Below are 20,927 nucleotides of genomic sequence, written 5' to 3'. Positions count from 1 at the left end.
TTCTGTCTTTCTTGTCTTTTCTTTTCTTGTTCTGTAAAACCAACGTTCTGTTGGCTGTCAGCCTCTGGCGTCATCCCAGCGAAGGCAAGTCAGTCAGTTACTGGTGGCCGTTTGTCCTGCATTTGCTGCAACCGAAAAACGTCCCCTCTTCGTCTGATCGCTCCCACGCAAAACTGTACATAGCAGCAAACCCTCTTTCACCTGAAGTGAACCAGGCTTGGCATTATGCAGGGAAAAAGAAAGTTCTTTGCTAGTTTTACCTCTATTTGGGTACAGATATACCACTGTACGGAGTAGAATAAACACACAATGTAGGTAAAGCAGGTACACAATTAATCAATCGCATTACTACAGTATGTTTCGCGTGGATTGAACGTTGACAGCCAACCAGATCGTTGCTGAAGATGTTGATTCCAATGTTACCCGAGGTAATACTTCGTACCATACCCAAGGTAATGGACCGCATACAGCTAAAGCTTCCCTGTTGGCTGCAGGTCTAGAACAGGAAACATTTATGTACCGGATCGACGTGTTCCTACGTGACACTGCATTCGGGATCTGACCGTGCATCCCATCCAGTGACTGGCTGGTTGCTACTTTACGGCAGTCTATCGGAAGAATCAAATACAGGCCTTTCTTTACATTGGTACTCCGTGAGTCCGAGGAAATTCAGGTGAGAGAATTCGTGGTAGAGAAGGAGGGATCATCCCACCATCATGGGTAAGGTACGGTACGTACATATCCATCTGTTGCACGTAGCCGCACATCCCATCATAGTCATAGTGTACGCTTGGCCGAAAGCATATGCCTGATCGGTTGGCAGGTGCTATCGAATCAATTACTCCATAGTTCACGGGTTCCTGTCGCGAGACTTCAGATATTAGAACTAGTAGCCCTGTGACAAAAGGTTTCGGTATCCGTAGGGCTGCCCGGCTGCACCACGGAGCTTTATTTTTTTTTTTCTTTTTTTTTTCTTTTTTTTTTTCCCTCTCGAATCGCCAGCCCGATCAGCAGCCCAACCTATCGTTTTTACTCTGTCGCACCTAGAGAGTCGCACTTTTTCGTCTTTGATTTTTGTTTTCGCTTCCCTCTACTTTACTTTCCCATGATTTTCGTGTTTGCACGCGGTGCATTTGACGCAGGCGCGAAACAGGACTTGTTTGGTCATTCTGACTGGCCAGAGAGGGTGCGTTCTTTATGGGTCGCATGTTTTCTGCCTCTTTATTCCATCATAGATTGATTGACTGGACTCGATGGCACCTCGACGGGACGGCAGGATTCGCCTCGAAAAGACGGGCCTGGAATGGTGTGTGCAGAAAAAAGCAATTTCGAAGATGTGATCTTGCTTGGGGTTGATTGATCGGTACGCCCTCGACAGTTCTCTACCGGTATTGACCAGCAAAAGAGTACCGGTAAATCCCCTCTTGGTCCGTGATCTCGCCATCTTCTCCTGTATGATCGTTTGAGTCTCGCGCGCACGTTAATCTTCTATTTGTGTTTCCCTTTTTCTTCAAACTGCTCCCTCTGGTATCTAGAACAAGGTACCCAATGTAAACAACGCATTATTCTACCCTTGATTGTTTCTTCAAGCCACTCCGCAAAGTCATCAAGCCAGCCAAAATTCCCCGTCTGTCTACGGTATTGGTTCTGCTTCGCCCGCATCTACCTAGTTGCCTCACCCTTGGCGGCCCCTCCTCTCTCGGTTGCCCCACCAATCCGATCTCTGTGGACAAAAACATCTGAGCCGCATCAACTTTTGGATCCCATACTGATCGATCCATCGCGTCGCTGCCAACGCCTTCATTTTTTGTTTTGTTTTTGGGGATTTGCAGGAGGCGATGCTTTGCTGCCTAGAATCTGCTTGGACTTTTCATTAAGTGCATTTAGAAAGCTTGCCATCTCTAGGAGCTTTAATACCTGGAACTAGGGCCACTCCTAGTCTCTTCCAGGCTAGACTGACTGATGGTGACGACAAGGTCACTATTCAGATCCGAACCTGGATACCATCACCTACCTAGGCCAAACTCTGCTCTTGATTCAGAAACAATCAGCACAAAACCTCAACGAGGGCCTAGCCGTTGCCTTTGCGGTTGCATAGCCGCCTGCGATGGACTACGATGAAGACTCCCAACCCACGCAAGGTGTGTTTGTACTCGTCGGCCCAGGCAGCTCCTTTGCCCTCTTACCTATGTTTGCTAGTGAAGCTGACCGCGTCATCGCCTGTCGCTGTAGCTACCCAGACATTAGTCGACCCGAGACGCCTAGGCAAGCAGAATTCGGGCTTTTCCGACGAAGAGATTGCCGACATAATATGCATTCTCTATCCCAAATCCGAAAATGCCCGGCGGGCAGTCGTCGCACTCGAACGAGACAACTCGAAGCACTTGGTCTCTAGACCAACCGACAGCTCATCGAATGTGGATTACCTATTTGATGACGATCCGGCTCAGTTCGGCCTCGCAACAGCCGTCTCAGGCAGCCATGTTATTGCCTTGAAGTTGTCGGCAACAACTAAAGACCCTGCGCAGGGCTTCACCTTCGGTCGTCACCCGGGACGATGCGATATATGCTTCACACACGACCCACACAAGCGCCTAAGCAATATTCATTTTCGCATCTTCCTCAATGAGTATGGCGTGCTTATGCTCGAGGATACGTCCACCAACGGTACCGTCGTCGACGAGGTTCTGCTTAAGAAGTCTAAACCCGAACGATGCGAAACCAAACGAACTCTGAGCAACGGCTCTCAGATCAAGATCCTTTTGCATAACAACGCCAATGATCTCGTTTTTCTCGTTCAAGTACCCAGGCGCGAAGGGCAGCACGAGCTTGATTTTAGGCGGAATATCCTGATTCATAAGCAGAGAGTGCAGGCTCTGGCAGACGAAGAGGCTGCAACAATGGTCCCTGGGCCAGCAGGAGGACCTGTGAGTAAAGTCCTTGTCGTCACATGGCTCGCCTTATAGCTTTGAAGTCGAAACGTTTGCTGATGTGACCCTCCATTTAAAATGATGATAGCCTGTCTTGTTTCCGAGGGAGCCATGGGGTACTGATCAAAGACCACGCCAGCAGCTACAGCATGATGCAGCAGTTGACTCGGATGAGAGGCTACCACGTGAATGGACCGGCTCAGATCGATACAACCGTGTGGGTCAGATAGGCAAGGGCGCCTTCGCTACTGTGCACAAGGTCACGTCCAAGTACGATGGGAGACCTTATGCGGCAAAAGAGCTAGACAAGCGTCGCTTCATGAAGGATGGTGTTCTGGATCAGAAAGTTGAGAATGAAATGAAAATCATGAGAAGCGTGACACATGTAAGTCGACCGGGTTTGGAGGTTTCGATGGATCAAACTATTGGCCGTTCCACTAGGAAGCGATGCTGTGCTAACCCGGCCGCCATGTATAGCCGAACATAGTCCGCTACGTCGATCACCTGGAATGGGAGAATCGACTCTTGGTTATCATCATGGAGTATATACCCCTGGGAGATCTTGGTGGTCATGTGCAACGCTACGGCCCACTCACCGAGCGCTTGGCGATAGCGACCGCGAAGCAGCTATCGAGTGCATTGGGCTACCTTCACACCCACAACATAACACACCGAGACGTCAAGCCAGACAACATCCTAATACACTCGAGAGATAATGACACCTTCACGGTCAAGTTGACAGACTTTGGGCTGTCCAAAATGGTCGACAACGAGCAGACCTTTTTGCGGACTTTCTGCGGTACTCTCTTGTACTGCGCCCCTGAAGTGTATTCGGAGTATCTTGATTATGACGAATATGGAATACGGCGACCCCATCAGCGACGACAGCATATTGGTCAACGATACGACCACGCAGTGGATTTGTATTCTCTGGGCGGTGTTCTGTACTACAGCCTGACAGGAAAGCCACCGTTTCCCGCAGATAACGGCGCAGGTTATCCGGCTTTGCTCAACGCCATCATGACACAGCCTCTGAACATCGCACCACTGGAGGCGGTGCACTTGTCGCATCAAGGCATCAATTGTTTGCAGTGGATGTTATGGCGACGACCTGAGCAGAGAGCCACTGTGCAACAAGTAGAAAATCACGAGTGGCTTGGCGGTAACCTCTTGGGCTTTTCTAAGAATAACGTGGGTGACACCTCGGAGGAGCTTGGGCAAAAGGCATCTCAGCTTAGCCTATTAGACACGCCTCAGAGGTCGGATCCTCTTAGCGATGACGAATTTATCGATGAGGACGACGAACTGATGGACATTGACAGGGGCTCGAGCCGAACGTGGTCGGAGAATGCTAGTGAAAACCGCACTTTCGGTCGACAGGCTCCTCGCTTGTTTGGGGAGGTCAATGTCTCGGCTATTGGCTCGTCTGGCGTGATTCCAGAGAACAGACTCAATCTCTCGCTCGGGCAAGGCATCAACATGGAGGATTCCGATGTGATTAGGGATAGTTTCTCCTCAGCCTTGACTGGAAACCATGTTGAGGATGGCCCTGATTCGCAATCCAATGCAGCGGAGCAGACCACGAATCAAGGTGCTTTCGAAGAAAACACTGCTGTCGACTGTTTCGTGGCAAATAGCCAGGCATCAGAAAACGGCGCAAATTATGAGGCGTCTCGAGAAGACATCCAACCTAGCAGGACCGGGCACGATCTGGCTACTAGCAAACGCCTGCTGCCCCTTGACATGAGTGACGAGAACCCGGGACAAGCTAAACCCTCGTTCAAGAGGATCAAATCAGATACTGCTTTCGACGAGGCTCTGATTGCATCAGTTCCTCCACTTGCATTCCTCGCCTCGGGAAGGCAAATCAACAACCCTGTCCCGAAGTCGACATTTTGGGCTGCTAACGACAGATCAACGTGGCACCTCGACTACCCAGAGATGACGCAACTACAGCATGACGCGTTTGTACATGCGTCAAAATCTAGGGGCGAGGATTTTGGCCCAGGGAGCTCCCTCTGGCAGCTCGCAATGGAATTCTTTCCTCCTAGTTCAGGGAACAGTCCCGCCCTAGGTGCACAGAACTTGCGTTCGGACCGTCTCGGTGGTGGACAAGATAAAGAGTCAAGTCCGATAACGGACGACTCGCACTCAAGGGGCAACGCTCGTGGCATATCTGGGCTGGTTGTTCCGGTTACTGACAAGCGACTGGCGGCTACTTTCGAATCTGCCCCGGGATCTCTCGTCGAGAACATCGTTGTACCCGTGGAGGAAACTTTCGTGTCGTTTGGCCGTGCCGATGATAATACCAACGCCTATGGCTTCAAGAAGGAAGTCAAGGTACCAAAGTACGCATTCAAACTGATACTCTGGAGGCCTGGTTTCGATCCCTCGCGTAACTTCAGGCCATGGACCTGCGTTAGGGACGCCGACAAGGCACACTTTTATATTGCGACAAAAGCCACCAACGGAATTCGTGTCAATGATTTTGTTATCCCGTCGCATGATCACCGGAACCCGAAGACTGCATGCCGCCATTGGGCTCGTCTACACAGCGGCGATACGGTCACTATTTGGGGTGATGACCAACAACAGGCAAAGCTCCGTTTCAGGTGCTTCCTTACTGCTTCGCAAGAGCCTCGTGCTCAAGATGATTGGCCAGCAGCCTTGGCTTCTGAGAGTGATGCCGTCAAGCTCGATGAGGCCTGCACCAAAGCCGAACGTCGATATCCGAAATTTATGGAAAATGACCGTATTAATTCAGCAGAGCGCCAGGACCAGCAACGGCGCGAACTCAACGTCGAAGCTGAACGCAAGAGATCAGAAGTGTTCTACCAGCACAGGGAGGAGGTTCTGAAGGCGCTTACCCAAGTTAGGAGGGAGACGACCCAATCTTCTGATTCACGGGGCTTGGCCCACACTCAACACCACCTAGCCGGAGCTAGTCGACGGGCCTACGTTGGCACAAGAAGCCCGTAATAGTATCATCACTGCCAAAGCAACCAAGCCTACCTTGGGTTCAGGATTGCCCCGAAATCTTGTAACATTCAGGTCATTTCTTTTTATCAAGGACATCAGACAGAATGGCCGACCACGAGGTTTTACATGTGTGATATTTGAGCCTATACTTGGTCCAAATTTCTTTGATTTGGTGGGACGACGGGCTATGGGGGTTGGACTTTTTATCCTGATCATCTGTTCCAGTTGTTTTTGTTCGGAGTTCATGCCAGAATGGATGGCTGGAAGATGGAGTTATTGGGCAGCATTATATACCTTTTGCAAATCATCTTTAGCACGAGGTGGTTTACTGTTTCGTATTTCTTTCCTTGACATAGGCCGTCGGTGGACTTGAAACATGATTGTGGCTACCCTCAAAATTTAACTCTAGACTAGTATTACCCAGTGGCATCATGCTCTGGACTGAAGACATATTGTCCCATAATATGGGCGGTCGTGATAATAATCTTCTTTGTGTTTATTGCTTTTGTCCTTGTCCCCATACCATCCTTGAACTCGTCTCGGCTGTCGTTCAGTACAGGAAGAAGGGGAATGAGTAACAAGATCTTAGCATTTTCTTTTTTGAGAAGCTATGTCATGTCGTAAACAGCTTGGTAATTCAAGAAGAGGGAACAAAAAGAACAAAATGTTACAGTATGTGAAGAGAAAGAAAAAAAGAGCAGGTGGCATAGATTTTGGTAATGATTCCGGCAAGAAACATAATCAATCTTTTTTTTTTTTATCATCTGCCCGTAGAACGACCCCATGGTGAACACGGGGAAAAGAAAACATGTCCTCTCAGAAACCTTCCGATAATCTCGTTTAGACAAGGCAAATTACAACGATGTGGATGCAACAATGGCATAATCAGCAGTGTCGGTAAAGTGGTAAGAGAGAGAAACGAGGAAAACATGGTGGAAATTACAGCGCAGGAATGGCCAACATTTATAAAGATCAGATCAAAGCACCTTGAATAGGTTGCAAGGAGCAAGACAGAGGGAGGTTATTCCATGGAAAAGTAGCCATCATCAGGGTGTAGCGGGCCATAGTCACAGTCGGTGCCCTCCTCATCGAGCATATCAGAGCCGCCCTCTTCATACTCTGCAAAGACACCAAGGCCATCTTGTGTATCGCAGCCAGCCCAGGAGCTGGCTTGGTGGAGCTCCTGAAAACGCTGCTCTAGCTCCCAATCAGATAGAGAGTGGGAGTAAAACGGATCCGACTCGTCCCGGTAATCGTCGGCCAGGGATGAGAAGTCGAAAGCCTTGCGTGTCAGGGGCGCCGAGGCCGGAGTTGGGTGTACGGGGGAGTAGTTGTGCGGGCCGCTGGTGCGGAACTGGAAGACTGAGGTAGAGACTGGAGCTGGCGCGGCGCGTCGAGATCTGCTGGTCGCGGGTACAATCACCTCAGGGTGGTTCTCATCGACCTGGTCTGATTCTTGATCACAGTGAGAGCCCACAGTGGAGGCCTCTTCTCCGCGGGTTTGACGAGATGCAAGCGGGGACTGAGGTCGCAGAGCTACGGGCGCGTGTTTAGTGGCAACCAATTTCTCAGAAAAGTTCCTTACGGGACTGCCCCTGTCAGATATACTTCGGAAGCGTGGCACGGGTGTCGGCGAGACTGACTCCTGTCGGGTAGACACGGCCGACTCATCTGTGACCATGCGTATGGTGACGGGGAAGAGCTTGGGCTTATGAGAGCGAGCTGGGATGGCGAATGGGTCATCATCATCATCAACCTCGTCCTCCTCCTCTTCACCCTCATCCTCATTAACCGGTTCTCTGAATAACATGTTTTCATTTGGAACTTTGACACCAGAGATCTGACTCTCCCCAAGGACAGTGGGTGAGCTGTTGCTGGAACTTACACCACCGACGGCGTCTTCGTTGTTCTCGACCTTGTCATGGTCGGGTTGAACCGTCCAATCTTGGCTCTCCTCGCTGCCGTCTACATGTGCTTGCGAGGACTGGTTGAACCACTCTTCGAGTCGCTGGTCGAACCGAACCTGCTTTGGATCATTGCTCAAAGGAGCAGTCCTTGGCTCGTTAGGGTGTTGAAGGCAGGAAATGCCTGGAACAGCTCCCGTTTCAGTTGCACCAACTTTCTTAGCAGAGAAAACTCGAGCTTTCGATCTATGCTTCGCAACCCTCGGCGCCTCATTGGAATATTCGAGAGAAGAGTCGATAACAGACTCGACGCTAGGCGGTCGATAGGCTTGGCTGTGGTCGTTTCGGAGATTGCTGTTTGCCTTCGCAGAGCTAGATCGAGGAAGAGCCCGTCTTGGAGGGGTAGTGAGCCTTGAAGTTGGCTTCCTAGGGCTTGATATCAGGCGGTTCTGCGCCGGGGAGTCACACAGGAGTTTACCGCCCTCGCGACTGGTTGGTTTCCTTGTTGGAGTATCTGGCAGTAGTCCGGCAGAGCTCTGTCGGAGAGATTGGTACTTGCTGGAGTGGCTCAGGTGGCTTGTAGATCCGATGCTTGACGACTCCGGCATCACAACTTCAGGGTACACCGATGAGAGCAAGGAGACCGAATCATGTACTGCTGCCTTCTTTGCGTGCTCGCGACGGCAGTTTGCGCAGTAGTTGGTGTCTGGATCCCGGTTATCCTTGAGGGGGTTTTGCCTGTGGAATCGTTTGGATCGGACCCGGCCACAACCAAAGCAGAAATAGTGCTTGCTCAAAGGTCCCAGGAGGCGTCCATGAGCGCGGCTGGTGGCTTTGGAATTTGTACTGGCCTCGGATCGCATGCTATCCGGTCGAGGTACGGCTTGCGAGTCAAGCGATATCCTATCAAGTTCGCCATTTCTGTTCGGCTGACCGTTGAAATTATTTTCGGTGCTTACAGCCATTGTGCTGTTAGTGGTTGCCGTGGAAGCCTCCTCGAGACCTGAGGGTTGGGAGGTATCGACGCTATATGTCGGCGAAACAAGACGTGTTGCGGTGCTATCACCAGAGCTGGCGGCCGTGTAAACGACAACTCGCGGTGTCTGGTACTGAGGCGCTTGGCCCCCGGTGGTACCATCTTTAGACCTTCCTGGCTCATTATTCCCACTGGGCGTGACGGTGAGAGCAGCTGCTTGAGCTGCTTGAGAGGCAGTTACCGTCTGGACTTGTGGATTTGTCATTTGATTAGAGCCGAAAGACTGGGGAATGACGGCCGACGGTGAGAAAAGCGGAATTTGGTACGGGTAGCTCCGAGGCACATAGTACACGTGGTATCCATTCGTGGTCCCCTGGCCCGAAGTTCCAAGAAAGTCTTGAGTGGCTCCCGGTCCCATATTAGTATGTTGGGCGGCAAAGGCCTCCAGAGGATGATGATAATGTGTTTGCTGGTGTGTAAAGCCAGGAAAAGTGGGATGGGGTGTATTCGGTCCGGGATTAGAGTATATGCCGGTGGTACCTCTAGCTGGAAGGCCAAGGTCCTGGGATGTTTTGGTTGCCTTTTCTGTCCCTTGACGGGATATATGCCCGGAAGCTTCATTGTCCACCAGAGTACTCGGACCTTGGGTCTCCCCTCGATCCTCATGATGATCAACGTGATGCCGGCTATGTGATGCCTGTCTCCGGCTGTGATCCTTCCGGGGTTTTGAGCGACGAGACCGCGATAATGTTTGATCAGTGCCGGAAGAGGACTGCTCAGAATCGCTGATTGTGCTACTCATTGTCTCCTCATGGTCTTCAAGCCATTTTTTCGATGGTCCACCGCGGCTAGTGTTCCTACGGTGAAATTTCAACGGCGACAGAACTTTCCGGTGGATCAAAGCCGGCGCGCTGCGGGTGGAACGCGCCGAGTCCTGTGAAGCTGGCGAAGAGTAGCCCCTTCTCGATAACTCCTTATGGCCGCTCCAGGCCCGAGCAGCCTCGCGAGCGGCTTCGAAGCGCGTCATACCGGTGGGTGGTGCCGAACGCAATGAAGCATTGCTGCCACTGCTTTCTCGGGATCGCGGCCTCTCGCTCTTATTCTCTAGTAGCACAGTCACCATGCGGCCGTCCTTGACCCTGCGTGTGATACCAAGCTCTATGACGCGGGATTTTCTATCATGCGGAAGGAATGTCTCTATCAGCAGTTGGCATCAATGGGAAAAGGTGGATGGACCACCAAGGTGAGCCAGATGTGACCTACAGACACTCGGACAACGATTTTGAATCGCTCATCCTGAAAACAGGTACATGGACCGATCGTTTTTGCTGTGGGGAGCTGCAATATGAACGGTGAATGGGGAGCAGTACGGTTCAATGTGAAGGCAAAAAAGATACGGGAAATGTGTAATTCAACAAGCTCATGCGATCGACGGCGACAGGGAGATGGAAGTTGGTTAGAGCGGGTAGTCAGATGTAAAGCATAAAGTATTAGACAGAAACAAAAACAACAAAAACAACAATAAAATAGACTTATAGCGAGACTAGGTGGTAGTTGTGCTTCTGTCTCGATCATTCAACGTACAGAATCGAAAGCCGTCTTGAAAAGTGAAGGTTGTGAGGAGGGGAGAAGAGGAAATTTCGACCGGAAGGAAAGAAGAGAGAGGGTCAGGTCGTTTGTGCCCCTGTTTGTTCCATTGCGTAAGATAAGTAAATACCCCCCACCCCCTTCGGTCCTGGCTGAAAATACCGAATGTGAAATCAGGGTGAACAACAAGTGACAAGACTTCCATAGTCTGGATTTCATAATTTGTTCAGATAGCCTTAGATAATGTGACCTATGTTCTCCCACAATGTCTCCAGTCCGCATCTTCTTAGCCCGGTCAAGAACTACACAAAGAGCTTGGCGGTATGTAGAAGAACGAGCTTCCAGTCAAGTGCAAACACGACATTATATCAAGCTTGTCATTTCCATCGTTTCTAAACCAACCTCGTTTTTTTTTTTACATGCAGATATTTCATAGAATGTTACAACCCAAGCCCGGGCCTCATTGCAAGAGGTCGGACTTGTAGTGAAAATAAGCTGCATGAAAGAGTGTCCGAGTCCACGTTTTTCCCCCGTAGAGCTTGCTGACAAGGTTCTGGATGGGGCTATTTCGTCTTACTATTGTAGTCCGTTGCCAAGTATTAAATAAAATTCTTTTGCGGATCAAGAAATTGGACCTGAAAGAGAGCAATAGACACTCGAGTACTCAAGTAAGTTTTTTGTCTGTGGTATAAAAAAACTCACTTGATAGACCAACCTAGCATCATGACTTCAGGGGCAACAAATGATGAATTGAAAGCGACACAAATTACCCAACGGCCAAAGCCACGCTATGAATTACATTTATATGCATTGCCAACCAGGCGTCTGCGTTGCATTCCTTCGAGAGCAGTTTGGCCTGTCTGGACCCAAAAGGGAGGGGAGAGCTTGGCATTCCTTTCTCCCCCCCATCTCTCTCACTACCGGTCGGTAGTTGATGAACATCTTCACGAGAGAAAGAGGGTGGGGACAGGGTCGTGCGTGCAGATTTGACTGAGGGCCCGGGATCATGTCGATCTTAATTGTGGGGCTTCCGCCATCAAGAACCCACCCCCCACAAGCTCGCAGCTGAAACAAATCAATTCAACCGCGGGGCAAGGAACCGGACAGGGTAGGTACTGTACTTTTTAATCAAGGTGAATTGTGATGAGCCCACTATAATTTATGACAATTGTTCAATGATATCAGATCCCCAGATCATCAAGCTCCAGTTGAGCCAAAAATTGGAACTATATTCAAAATGCTCAAACACTTAGAAGCGTTGCCCATATTAACCACCCAATAATGGCTCTGTACAAGTACACCCATTCCCAAAAGACGCCAGGCAATGCCACCCAGTACTCCTGTAACATTTTATCCCTCATAACTCTGCCGTTACAGAGAGACAGCTATACTGAAAGAAAAAAAAGAACCAGATTATAAAAAGAAAAATTACCCAAAGCTTTATTGACTAGAATTCCTCAGCTCCAGCAAACCCGAAGCTGCACCGCCCGTTAGGTTATCCTCGTCGTCGGGCCGTATCCTCGCGGTCGCCGGCAGTATCGACCTCGACGGAGGCGACAGCCGCAAACCCCCAGAAACAGCCAGAGGCCGTGCCGACGCCCTCCAAGATGACGCCAGGGCCGCCGCGCCCCCGTACTCGTCCTCGGAATCGTCGCTGCAGTCTGCAGTCGGCGGCCTCCGTGGCGCGTGGTGCAGGGGCTCGTATATCCTGCGGCCGGCTGCGGTCGTGTTGACGGAAGACGGCGGCAGAGACGATGCGAGAAACCTAGGCTCGGCATCTGTGTTTGATGCCGACGTCATTGGCCTGTCGCTGCGTGATACTGGCCGCATCTGCAGCTGTTCAAGTGGAACGTCCGCCTGGCCCGTCTTGAGCTTGTAGGCCGCCAGCCTGAGCCTCAGTCGGAGGGTCTCAGCGGTCTAGATGTCGAGTCTTGTCAGCAATCGCGTCTCTGTACACCGGTATGGTCAAAGGAGGAGGTGGCTGCACAAAGAGGCTAGCCACATTTATGGGTGGATTATGTACACACCTGTCTGGTAAGCTCGGCACGGCTGGGGATGCGACTTGAGGCTGCCGCCGCAACCGATCTCAAAATGTTCGGTCCATCTGTGTCTGGTTCTGTAACCGTTGTCGCCAGCGTTGTGTCGTGGGCCGATGTATCAAAGATGGAAGATGCCGCAGGTGACGCGGCTGCTTGCTGGCTGTCGGACTCATCAGGGGCGTTTTGCTGCTGCTGAAGTTGCTGTGCGGCACGCAATAAAACTCGTCAGTACGAACAAATCGGCAAGAGAACTATGATTCGAAAGCCAAAAAAAAAGCAAAGAAAACTTACAGTTGGGTCATTCTCCTCATCCGCGGCAGTCGAGTCCAAACATGTCCTCTTGAGCTGTTCATGCTCGGTCGCCGCGCTGCCAGCCATGACACCAAACCTACGTTTCCTGGTCTCCTCCGAGAGCAACGAAGATTCCGGCTTGGCAGCTGGGGCACCAGTCTTGACTGTGTTTACCCTCTTGGGTGAAGAGACGTTGACATCAAGATCGCCGAGGACGCGCCTCTTAGATGGTGAGGAGGGGGCCTGTTGTGCCGTGCTCATCTTGACGCGTGGCGAGTAATCACAGGACAAAAAGAGCGCCCCGAGTTATATATAGTAAAAGAGGTTGAGCGTGCAATTGGCAATCCCAAGTGAACAGAGAAGATTTGGTATGTTTTGATTTGTGTTGGCGTGCCGAGGCGGGAAGCGTCGAAAACGGCGCGCGTTTATGTTGTATGCCGATGGGGCGGGGGGGTCAAGTACGTAAATGAATGGCCGCGACGCGATTGAAAGCTGCCTTTGAAGCTCACTACCGGAACCGTGAGGGCGTTCAATTATAAATAAGAAAAAAAAAAAAATCCCAAGAAGCTCGCAAACCCTTTTATCAAGTAAGAGAAAGCTTTTGTTTGTAGCTAAGAGGAAGGAATGCGTTGTTGAACGGTTTTGGAAGCTCTCTCTGCTTCTTAACACTCGGGGGGGCACGTCTTGGGTATTTGACGTACCGCAAACCAAGCTGCGCTAGGTCCAGGTATTTACAGCGGCCGTGTGGGGTTCGCCCGCCCCAAGTCGCGTCTTGACCCCTGTCCAAAAATCGACACCAAAAACCCCTGTCCGCCGCGCTCAGGAAAGAAAGAGGAGACCTGAAAAGACGTGCTACTGTTTTTTTTTTTTTTTTTTTTTTTTTTTTTTTTTTTTTTTTTTTCGGCAGGCAATTAAGTCAAGTAGCGCGCCTCACAAACTTTCAACCTACGGGTAACACTCCGTGCAGATCTAAGCCACCGGTGCAATTTGAACTTTTTTTTTCTCCCCCTTCAGTCCAGGCAGCTGCAGTTTCTTGCGTGAGCCTCCACTCATTTTGCTATTTTAAAATAAGTGCAACAATAGACAAATAAACACGCATAAAGTTGAAACGAATCATTCTACATTAGCATGTGTCGATTAAATCACCCGCGGCCGTTTTGTGGGGTCGTGAGCGTGGAGGGACCGGCATAATCATGAAAATAGTCCAACTACCTTAGTCGGGGCTTTCTACGACACGTCCAACTTACAATTGATCCAGACGATCAAGCGCGGTACAACAATCGCCTCACTTTTTCTTTTTCTTTTTTTCTTTTTTTTCTTCTCTCTCTTTTTTTGCTTTGGTTTAGCCTCTTTCTTGTCCCTTGCCCCTCGAGTCTTTCTTTGTTTCTTTTTCTCGCTCGAAAACACAATACTAGCAATCTGTATCAAGTTGATCCTCGTCATGAGCAAAGTTTCATATTTCTCAAGTACCATGTAAACAAACCGAACATCAGAATAGTTGCATGAGATACATGCCCCCGTGTCTGAACAAAGAAAAACCAGCATTTACTTCACAAAGAGACAAGGAATCGGTGATATAGAAGAGCAGCAGGATGAATAATAAACTAAAAAAAAGACAACTTGTCTTTTTAGCCGGCCGATCTTCGCGACCATGGTATCTAGCAGAGGAAAAACAGCAATTACATGAAAAAATTTTTGAAGGGAAAACAAAAAAAAAAAACAAAAAACAGAAATGCACCTATCATAAGAGGGAAACGGCCCTAAAAAAAAGGCCGATCCCTACATACACCAGTGCAAAAAGTCACTCCCCTCATGTACTTCCTGCTTGCATCGCGGGCGAAGACGTGCAATGGTCGTATGTATCAACAAGGCCGTAATCCCCATTTCGCCTCAACCCACCCTGCCATATAAAACCCTCTAGCAATCACTAGAGTCCCATCCCACATCACGATACCCCAACAAAATCCATGATTTTCAAAGAGAGAGAAAATATGCAAAGTACCCAAAAGAAGAGTGCCTCTCCCTTACACAAAACGCCTATGCTAGTAGTGCGAGAAAAAAAAAAGATGACCCAAAATGCTCGCCCAGATGGGCATGCGAGTATGGATGAGAAAACCGTAAAACAGAAATTAGCAAACAAAGAATGCTGGGTGCCAGCCCTAAAAGCCCCATCAGCGGCGTTTAAAGCTGCATGATTCGGAAACTGCTGGGACGGATAATCTCCAGCTCTTTACTGATATCAGTTCGCTTCCAAGATGTAGTTGGATCCATCGAACGAGAACGGCTTGTCGAAGTCGGTCGTTACATCGTTCCAATCCATGAAACTCGTCGAAGTATCCATGACTTCCGTGTTTTCCACAGAGAAGTTATTCAGATTCACCAAGAAATCATCGTCTAGCGCGGCCCACGCCATATCGATCTCGATGTTCGCATTGTCAGGGATGTCGCTGTTAGGCTCAGAGGTGCTGCCATCCTTCGAGTCGGGGGTGTCGTTTGGTGTATGCGTCCTGTATAGACTCGGGTCCGAGATCACTCCGTCCGCCGTAGCGCTAAAGTTGGGGACACCCGAGAAGATCTCATTAGGAACAACGGTTCCTGTGAACAAGTTCTCCTCTGCAGACGGTGGGGGCTGAGACAGAACCATGTCTTGTGCTGTGCTGCTGGCTGGGGTAGCGCCTTGCTGGGTGCCACCCATCATTCCCTGACCTGGTTTCGGAGCATGGGGCCCGGTTACACCACTAGCTTGTCGGTTCATCGGGACAGCTCCCGGTGTCGGCGTGGCCATAGAGCCGTCCTTTGATTGCGTCAATTGCATTGCAACTGACTGCTGAGGCTGTGAATGATATGCTGGAGCCGCTGCTGATAACTTCTTTTGTTGATCAGCGGCCTCGGCGAATGCGAAACTCTCATTCAAGTACTTGAACGGGTCTTGACTCGGCCTAACATGCTCTTCCTGAACATGCAAGTTGCGCGCTTCTTCCGAGGGGAAGCCAGTGGCTGCGGCATCGCAACCAGGTTCGGTGCACAGTATTAGAGGCCGAGGTGGCTGTTTTGGTGCTTCTGCTACATGCTCACGGCGAGCCTCCGGGGAAGGAGGCTTGGTCTGAGGTGGTGAGCCATGTGCGGACTGCAGCGCAGGTGACGAGACTTGGGCTGAGTTGGGCTTCTTCCGCTTCGGGGGAGGTGGGTTAAGGGTGTCTACTGTAACAGCAGGCTTGCCGAGGTATGCCGGCACAGCCGTGTTCTTTGGCAGCGACCCGAACCCAGGATATTGTGGCTGCTGGGCCGCGGGGCCAGCAGGACCCTGTGTCGCCTTGTTGGCCGGCTTTGCCTGCGCCTTGTTGGCCTCCAGGTTCTCTTCCGGTGCGGCCTGGGGCCGTGGCGCCTGTGGCTGCGGCTTGTTGGGTTGTTGAGCTGCCGGACCTCGTGCGTTGGCGGCGCCGCTGAAGAGCGCATTCATCTCACGGGTCATGACTTCAACCAAAGCTAGAGCTTGTTCAATATCGTTTAGCCTGACTGACAGCTGCTGCTTCAATTGGCTGGCATTATTGCCGTCTTCAAACTGGTGCATTACAAGATGCCGCTGCATCGCAGGTTAGTAAGCCAGAATACGAGACGCGTAAAACAAGGGCCATATTACTTACGTAGCGGATGAACAGGCGCGCACGCTGTTCGTCGCCATGGAAATTGTACCACTGAGGGAAACCCTTCATAGCTTTCTGAAGTTGAGCAAACAGGAATGGTATCTTCTGTCGAAGCTGGGCGATCTCAGTAGCCGGTATATCAATATCACGCTGCACAACCTGTGCAACCTCGTGACCAATTTCGGTTGCCATTTTCTGGATACGCTCTCGGACCTCTGGGGGAACGCTCAAGAAAACCTGGCGATTTCTGAGTGCGGCCTCATACTTGGCCCTATTTTCGGGCGATAGCTTGGATAACTGTTCTTGCGTCAATTGCTGCGATGGTGGCCGAGCAGGGCCGGGTACAGCTGGCCTTTGCTGATTTTGGGCTTGATTCTGCGGTACCTGCTGCTTCGGTTGCTGCTGTTGAGGCGGTTGTGGTTGCCTCGTCGGTGGCGGCGTGGGCCCGGTAACATCAATCACATCGTCCGGGCTGGAACGTTTGAGGTTCCGTCGCTGCGCTGCATTCTGTGGTGCTCGGCTCTGTGACTGAGTGCGGTTCATCATGGTAGGCGTGGGAGCAGGCATGGCAGGAGACTGCTTTTCGTTAGTTGGTGGTGCTGCCCCTGAAGGTGCAGGAGGTTGTTTCTGCGCAGCGTTCTGATTGAGTTCGTGAGGAGGTTGGGCCAACGGCTGACCAACGTGACTTTGAGGAGGCTGCGGCATATTAGGTTGGGGCTGTTGTGCCTGCCGTTGTTGCTGCTGCTGCTGCTGCTGCTGTTGATTTCGCTGTTGTTGTTGCCGCATAAGATAGTTTTTAGCTTTAATTTGTCTTCCAAGGTCAAAAAGCTGCTCGTCAGTAAAGCCGGCGCATCTTGGTTGCTTCCGCAACGTCTCAATATCTTGCGGGGATGGCTGTATAATATGCTGAGGCAAGTTCCGAGCTAGTTCTAATAGCATCTGCTGCTGGTTATTCGGCGGTGCGGCGTTGCCCTGAGGTGGTGGTCCTGGCTGCGGCATTCCCATTCCCTGACCTGCATTCTGTGGCTGTTGGGGTGCCCGCGCCGCCATTTGCTGCTGATGTGGCAACCCTTGTTGGTTCGCCTGGAGAGGTTGTTGTCCCTGCTGTATTCTTTTGCTCATCTCGGCCTTGAACTGCATTATTTGCATCTGTTTCACAGTAGGTTCGTACTGCTGCATGAGCTGAGTGTGCTGCAGCCAGTCTTTGAGAGCCTTGTAGGTTTTAATCTCAACAGGGATTGTCAAGCTAGGAAGCGCCCTGGTAATCTGAGGGGGTAGCTCCATGTTGTCCATATACTCGACGACTTGCGCGTGGCTCATCTTGCCCATCTGCGGTGGCATCGGGGGGCCCGGCATGCCCAACGTCGGGTTCGGGCCTGGGTTTCGATTTTCCATCGCGGGGTTGTTCAGCTGCCCTGGCTGAGGTCCTACCATGTTAGCAGAGCCAGATTCAATCCACTTAGCTGTCAGCTTGTTGAGCTGCTCTGGAGCCAAGCCTTGAATCTGTGCCCGCTGCTCAGGAGTCATCCTCTGAAGGAGTAACATGACCTGAGGATTCATGTGGTTGTTCACATTGCCGCCCATAGAGATGGGAGTCCGTGGCATGAAGCGAGGGTCAAGTTGGGGCACCCCATTTGGCGCCGCTTGTACGTTCATCTGACCCATTGAAACCGGAGGGTTCGCCATAGGAGTGTTCAGTGTTCCCATAGCCGGGCTCTGGGATGTCATCGGAGGTCCACCGGGACCGCCGCCCGGCTGACCCGGAAGCCCCGCCTGTTTGCCCGCTTGTGCCAAAGCCTGCGCTCTTAGCTGGGCTTGAAGATGGGGATTTGCCTGCTGCATACCGAACGGCTGTTGCGGTCGTTGTGGCTGGTTGGGAGTCTGCTGAAGATTCGACATGCCTTGACCCTGCATATTAGGCCCCGGCTGAGGGTTTCCATGCCGATTTTGGGAAGTTGCAGGTACTACTGTTTGGCCAGCCTCTTGAGCCATGAAGGCGTTTTTCTGCTCACTCATCATGCTCTCCATGTTGAAAGGGCTCATATGGTTACCAACACCTTGGGGCCCAGCTTGAGCGAGACCATTCACCGCACCAGGCCTCTGCGGCTGCATATTAACCATGCCCTGGTTGGGCATCCCAGACAGGCCTTGTTGTGCCATCATCTTGCTCCTCCGGAACTGGTTGATCGCCTGATTTTGGAACCAATGTAGTACGGGATCGATGCCTTTGCTTCGAAAATCGTTTTGTTGTTGGGGTGTCATTTTCGCAGCCATCTGCAGTCGAATTTGTTGCTTGGTGTGCTCGGGAGCCTGTGCATAGTTCTGCTTCGCGACTTCCAAAATTTTCTGCTTGTCTGCCATGGTCATGCCATTGTCCTGCACACCAGCCCCCATAGGCATGTTGGCTTGGTTTGCTATGCCTCCCATGCCACCCATACCCATTTGCATCGGCGGAGATGATTGCTGAGGAATCGGCGAGGCCTGCATTTGATGCTGCAAATGTTGAAATGGAAGCTGTGAGTTGGGCCCCATCCCGCCGTTCATTTGCGCCTGTGCCGCGGCATGGGCTGCGTTCTGCATCATCCTCTGTTGTTGCTGCTGCTTCTGGTGCTGTTGTTGTTGGTGCATGAAGGCAGCCTGCTGGTTGACATTGTTCTGCATGTGATGTTGACCCTGCAGTCGTTTGTTCTGTAATTCGGCCATTTTAGATTGTATGAGTTGCTCATATGCGTTCTGCAAGTGGTAAGCACGTGTTAGTTGTGGGCATTTGGGTTTTCCACATTCTCTTTCAGTTATCCCCAAGCCAAAACTATTAGGGTTTAAACCAAGGGTTTCTTACGCGATCTGGTGCCTCTAGCAAAGCTCTCCTTTCGCAAGTCAACCCGAGTTCAATACATTTTGCTGTGTGCAGATCGTTCTGCATGGCCATTCTAAACTGGGTGACACTGTTAGGGGGAGAGATGTGTTAGTAAAAAGACGCAGAGTTATACGACGAATGGGGTCATGGATGTAGCCATGGCTTTGCAATCCACATATTCCTTACAGTTGGCATGTTTTCCCCAGGCGCTCCTGTATCGATAGCCCAGACTGCCAGCCTGTTACTATTGGAGGCTGCTCTGCGAGATTTTTGAAAACAATCTGGGTGATTTGGCTAGGGTGCAAAGGTTGACGCTGTTGTGGCTGCATCATGCCTGCCATCTGAGGCATATTGCCAGCCATGGCGTCGATTTGCCTCGCCGAGCAGGGCCCGGGGCTAGTACAAGAGGCTCGTCGCGAATGTCTGAAATGACTTTCGGAAGCCTGACCGCGAGGGCTCCGGTTGGCGCCGAGACGCCGGGCTCAGTATTCGTACAGCAGGTGGAACGGAACTGGATTGGTTTCGTCGATCTGAATGTCTGGCGACCCTTGGCGACGGTGACGAGAGGCCGTCGACGGGTAACTTCGTGGACTAGCGATGATCGTGGGCCATGTGTGAATGGAGCTGCTTCGCAGAGTATGCCAGAATGTTTGCTGCAAGAATCTGGCACGTAAGTCCCGCGAATGTCCAGACGAGACAGCGGTGAGAACAGACCGCGAATTCTGTTGATCGCGGACTCCTTTAAAAATCTAGAGAAGAGGAGTGAGATGCTAGAGTCGGATCGATCGCGCCGCGGCTCGGTGGTCGACGAAAGCGGCCGTGAATTGGATTTCGTGTCGTGATATTTCCCAGGCTCTGGTCCGGCAGATCTTCTCGAATGCGCGAGCGGACGGCAGGTAGTCTGTAGAAATTTTGAGGAGCTTGCGATGTCTGGAGAAGCTAAGACAGATAGATGGGTTGCAGGTTTTCCCAATTGCTTGTCGGGTGAGAAAAGGAATGAACCAAAGGCTGGCGGGTGGGGGCAAAGGGGAACGAGCAATTGTTAGAGTTTGGATCCGCGAGGTTGACCAGAGGATTTAGGGCCCAACCACCACGCAAAGCCAAGAAGAAATCGATAACGAGCTGGGGTTTCGGGAAGACGGCGATTGTTCCCTGTTGAATAACAAAATAGCCGTCAAGACTATCGGCGCATACACGTCTGCGAAAATATGGTATGCCGGGTATAACTTTGGGACGTAAAGTCGTTATATGGTCGTCGTAGTCGACAATGCGAGGCGTGATGCAGACGGGAGAGGTGATGAGGCAGACAGAAGAGAAGAAAACCGCGTGGGACGGGGTGACTGGGGAGGCGCCCACAGCAGGGAAGCAATGGCACCAAGAGACCAGGCAGGGCAGGGGACGAAGAGGCAGTGGGGTGGGGACGGTGCGAGTGGGGCGTCAAATACCTCGAGACGAAGTACTGTACCTCGGGCAGGGCAGCTTCCCAAGTACCGGGAATTGAACCAATTAACGAGTTGATTTGTAGCCCAGGTGGTACCTAGCTCGCGAAGTGCCTAGCAGGCTTGCAGGTTGGGTGTGCCTGGTGGTCGCCATCATTCTCAACCCTGAGGCGATCCTGTTTCGCGACAGCAGAGTGTGGGTTTGAACTTTTTTTGACAGGTGCTCTCATTTTTACGGGCAAGTTATCTGTGTGTGTGTGTGTGTGTGTGTGTGTGTGTGT

At 51.2% G+C, this 20,927-nt stretch overlaps 6 protein-coding genes across 6 annotated transcripts; 2 read left to right on the top strand and 4 right to left on the bottom strand.

Moving 5' to 3' along the window:
* Positions 1-592: 592 nt before the first annotated feature.
* On the bottom strand, positions 593-863 carry PgNI_04654 (uncharacterized protein; the record flags this gene model as incomplete). Its single annotated transcript, XM_031124698.1, has 1 exon — positions 593-863. A coding segment is annotated over one exon (225 nt), but the record flags the coding sequence as incomplete, so codon positions are not given.
* Positions 864-947: 84 nt separating this feature from the next.
* On the top strand, positions 948-6,337 carry PgNI_04653 (uncharacterized protein). Its single transcript, XM_031124697.1, has 4 exons — positions 948-2,141; positions 2,233-2,927; positions 3,019-3,315; positions 3,408-6,337. The coding sequence occupies exons 1-4, from the start codon at positions 2,108-2,110 to the stop codon at positions 5,907-5,909; spliced, it is 3,528 nt and encodes a 1,175-aa protein (XP_030985152.1). The 5' UTR covers positions 948-2,107; the 3' UTR covers positions 5,910-6,337.
* A 593-nt stretch (positions 6,338-6,930) lies between these two features.
* On the bottom strand, positions 6,931-10,359 carry PgNI_04652 (uncharacterized protein; the record flags this gene model as incomplete). The annotated part of the gene is made up of 2 exons (XM_031124696.1): positions 10,053-10,359; positions 6,931-9,964 (listed from the first exon to the last, which is right to left on the bottom strand). The coding sequence occupies exons 1-2, from the start codon at positions 10,082-10,084 to the stop codon at positions 6,931-6,933; spliced, it is 3,066 nt and encodes a 1,021-aa protein (XP_030985151.1). The 5' UTR covers positions 10,085-10,359.
* A 1,457-nt stretch (positions 10,360-11,816) lies between these two features.
* Positions 11,817-13,384, bottom strand: PgNI_04651 (uncharacterized protein; the record flags this gene model as incomplete). The annotated part of the gene is made up of 3 exons (XM_031124695.1): positions 12,707-13,384; positions 12,404-12,616; positions 11,817-12,293 (listed from the first exon to the last, which is right to left on the bottom strand). The coding sequence occupies exons 1-3, from the start codon at positions 12,965-12,967 to the stop codon at positions 11,817-11,819; spliced, it is 951 nt and encodes a 316-aa protein (XP_030985154.1). The 5' UTR covers positions 12,968-13,384.
* A 658-nt stretch (positions 13,385-14,042) lies between these two features.
* On the bottom strand, positions 14,043-20,465 carry PgNI_04649 (uncharacterized protein). The gene is made up of 4 exons (XM_031124693.1): positions 19,394-20,465; positions 19,190-19,295; positions 16,351-19,083; positions 14,043-16,289 (listed from the first exon to the last, which is right to left on the bottom strand). The coding sequence occupies exons 1-4, from the start codon at positions 19,567-19,569 to the stop codon at positions 14,946-14,948; spliced, it is 4,359 nt and encodes a 1,452-aa protein (XP_030983974.1). The 5' UTR covers positions 19,570-20,465; the 3' UTR covers positions 14,043-14,945.
* On the top strand, positions 19,636-20,049 carry PgNI_04650 (uncharacterized protein; the record flags this gene model as incomplete). Its single annotated transcript, XM_031124694.1, has 2 exons — positions 19,636-19,877; positions 19,899-20,049. 2 exons carry the CDS (start codon positions 19,636-19,638, stop codon positions 20,047-20,049), a joined length of 393 nt encoding a protein of 130 aa, XP_030985153.1.
* Positions 20,466-20,927: the final 462 nt, after the last annotated feature.

This window comes from Pyricularia grisea (genome assembly GCF_004355905.1).
Source record: "Pyricularia grisea strain NI907 chromosome Unknown Pyricularia_grisea_NI907_Scaffold_2, whole genome shotgun sequence".
Classification (NCBI taxonomy): domain Eukaryota; kingdom Fungi; phylum Ascomycota; class Sordariomycetes; order Magnaporthales; family Pyriculariaceae; genus Pyricularia; species Pyricularia grisea.
This window is presented reverse-complemented; position numbering and strand designations above follow the sequence as displayed.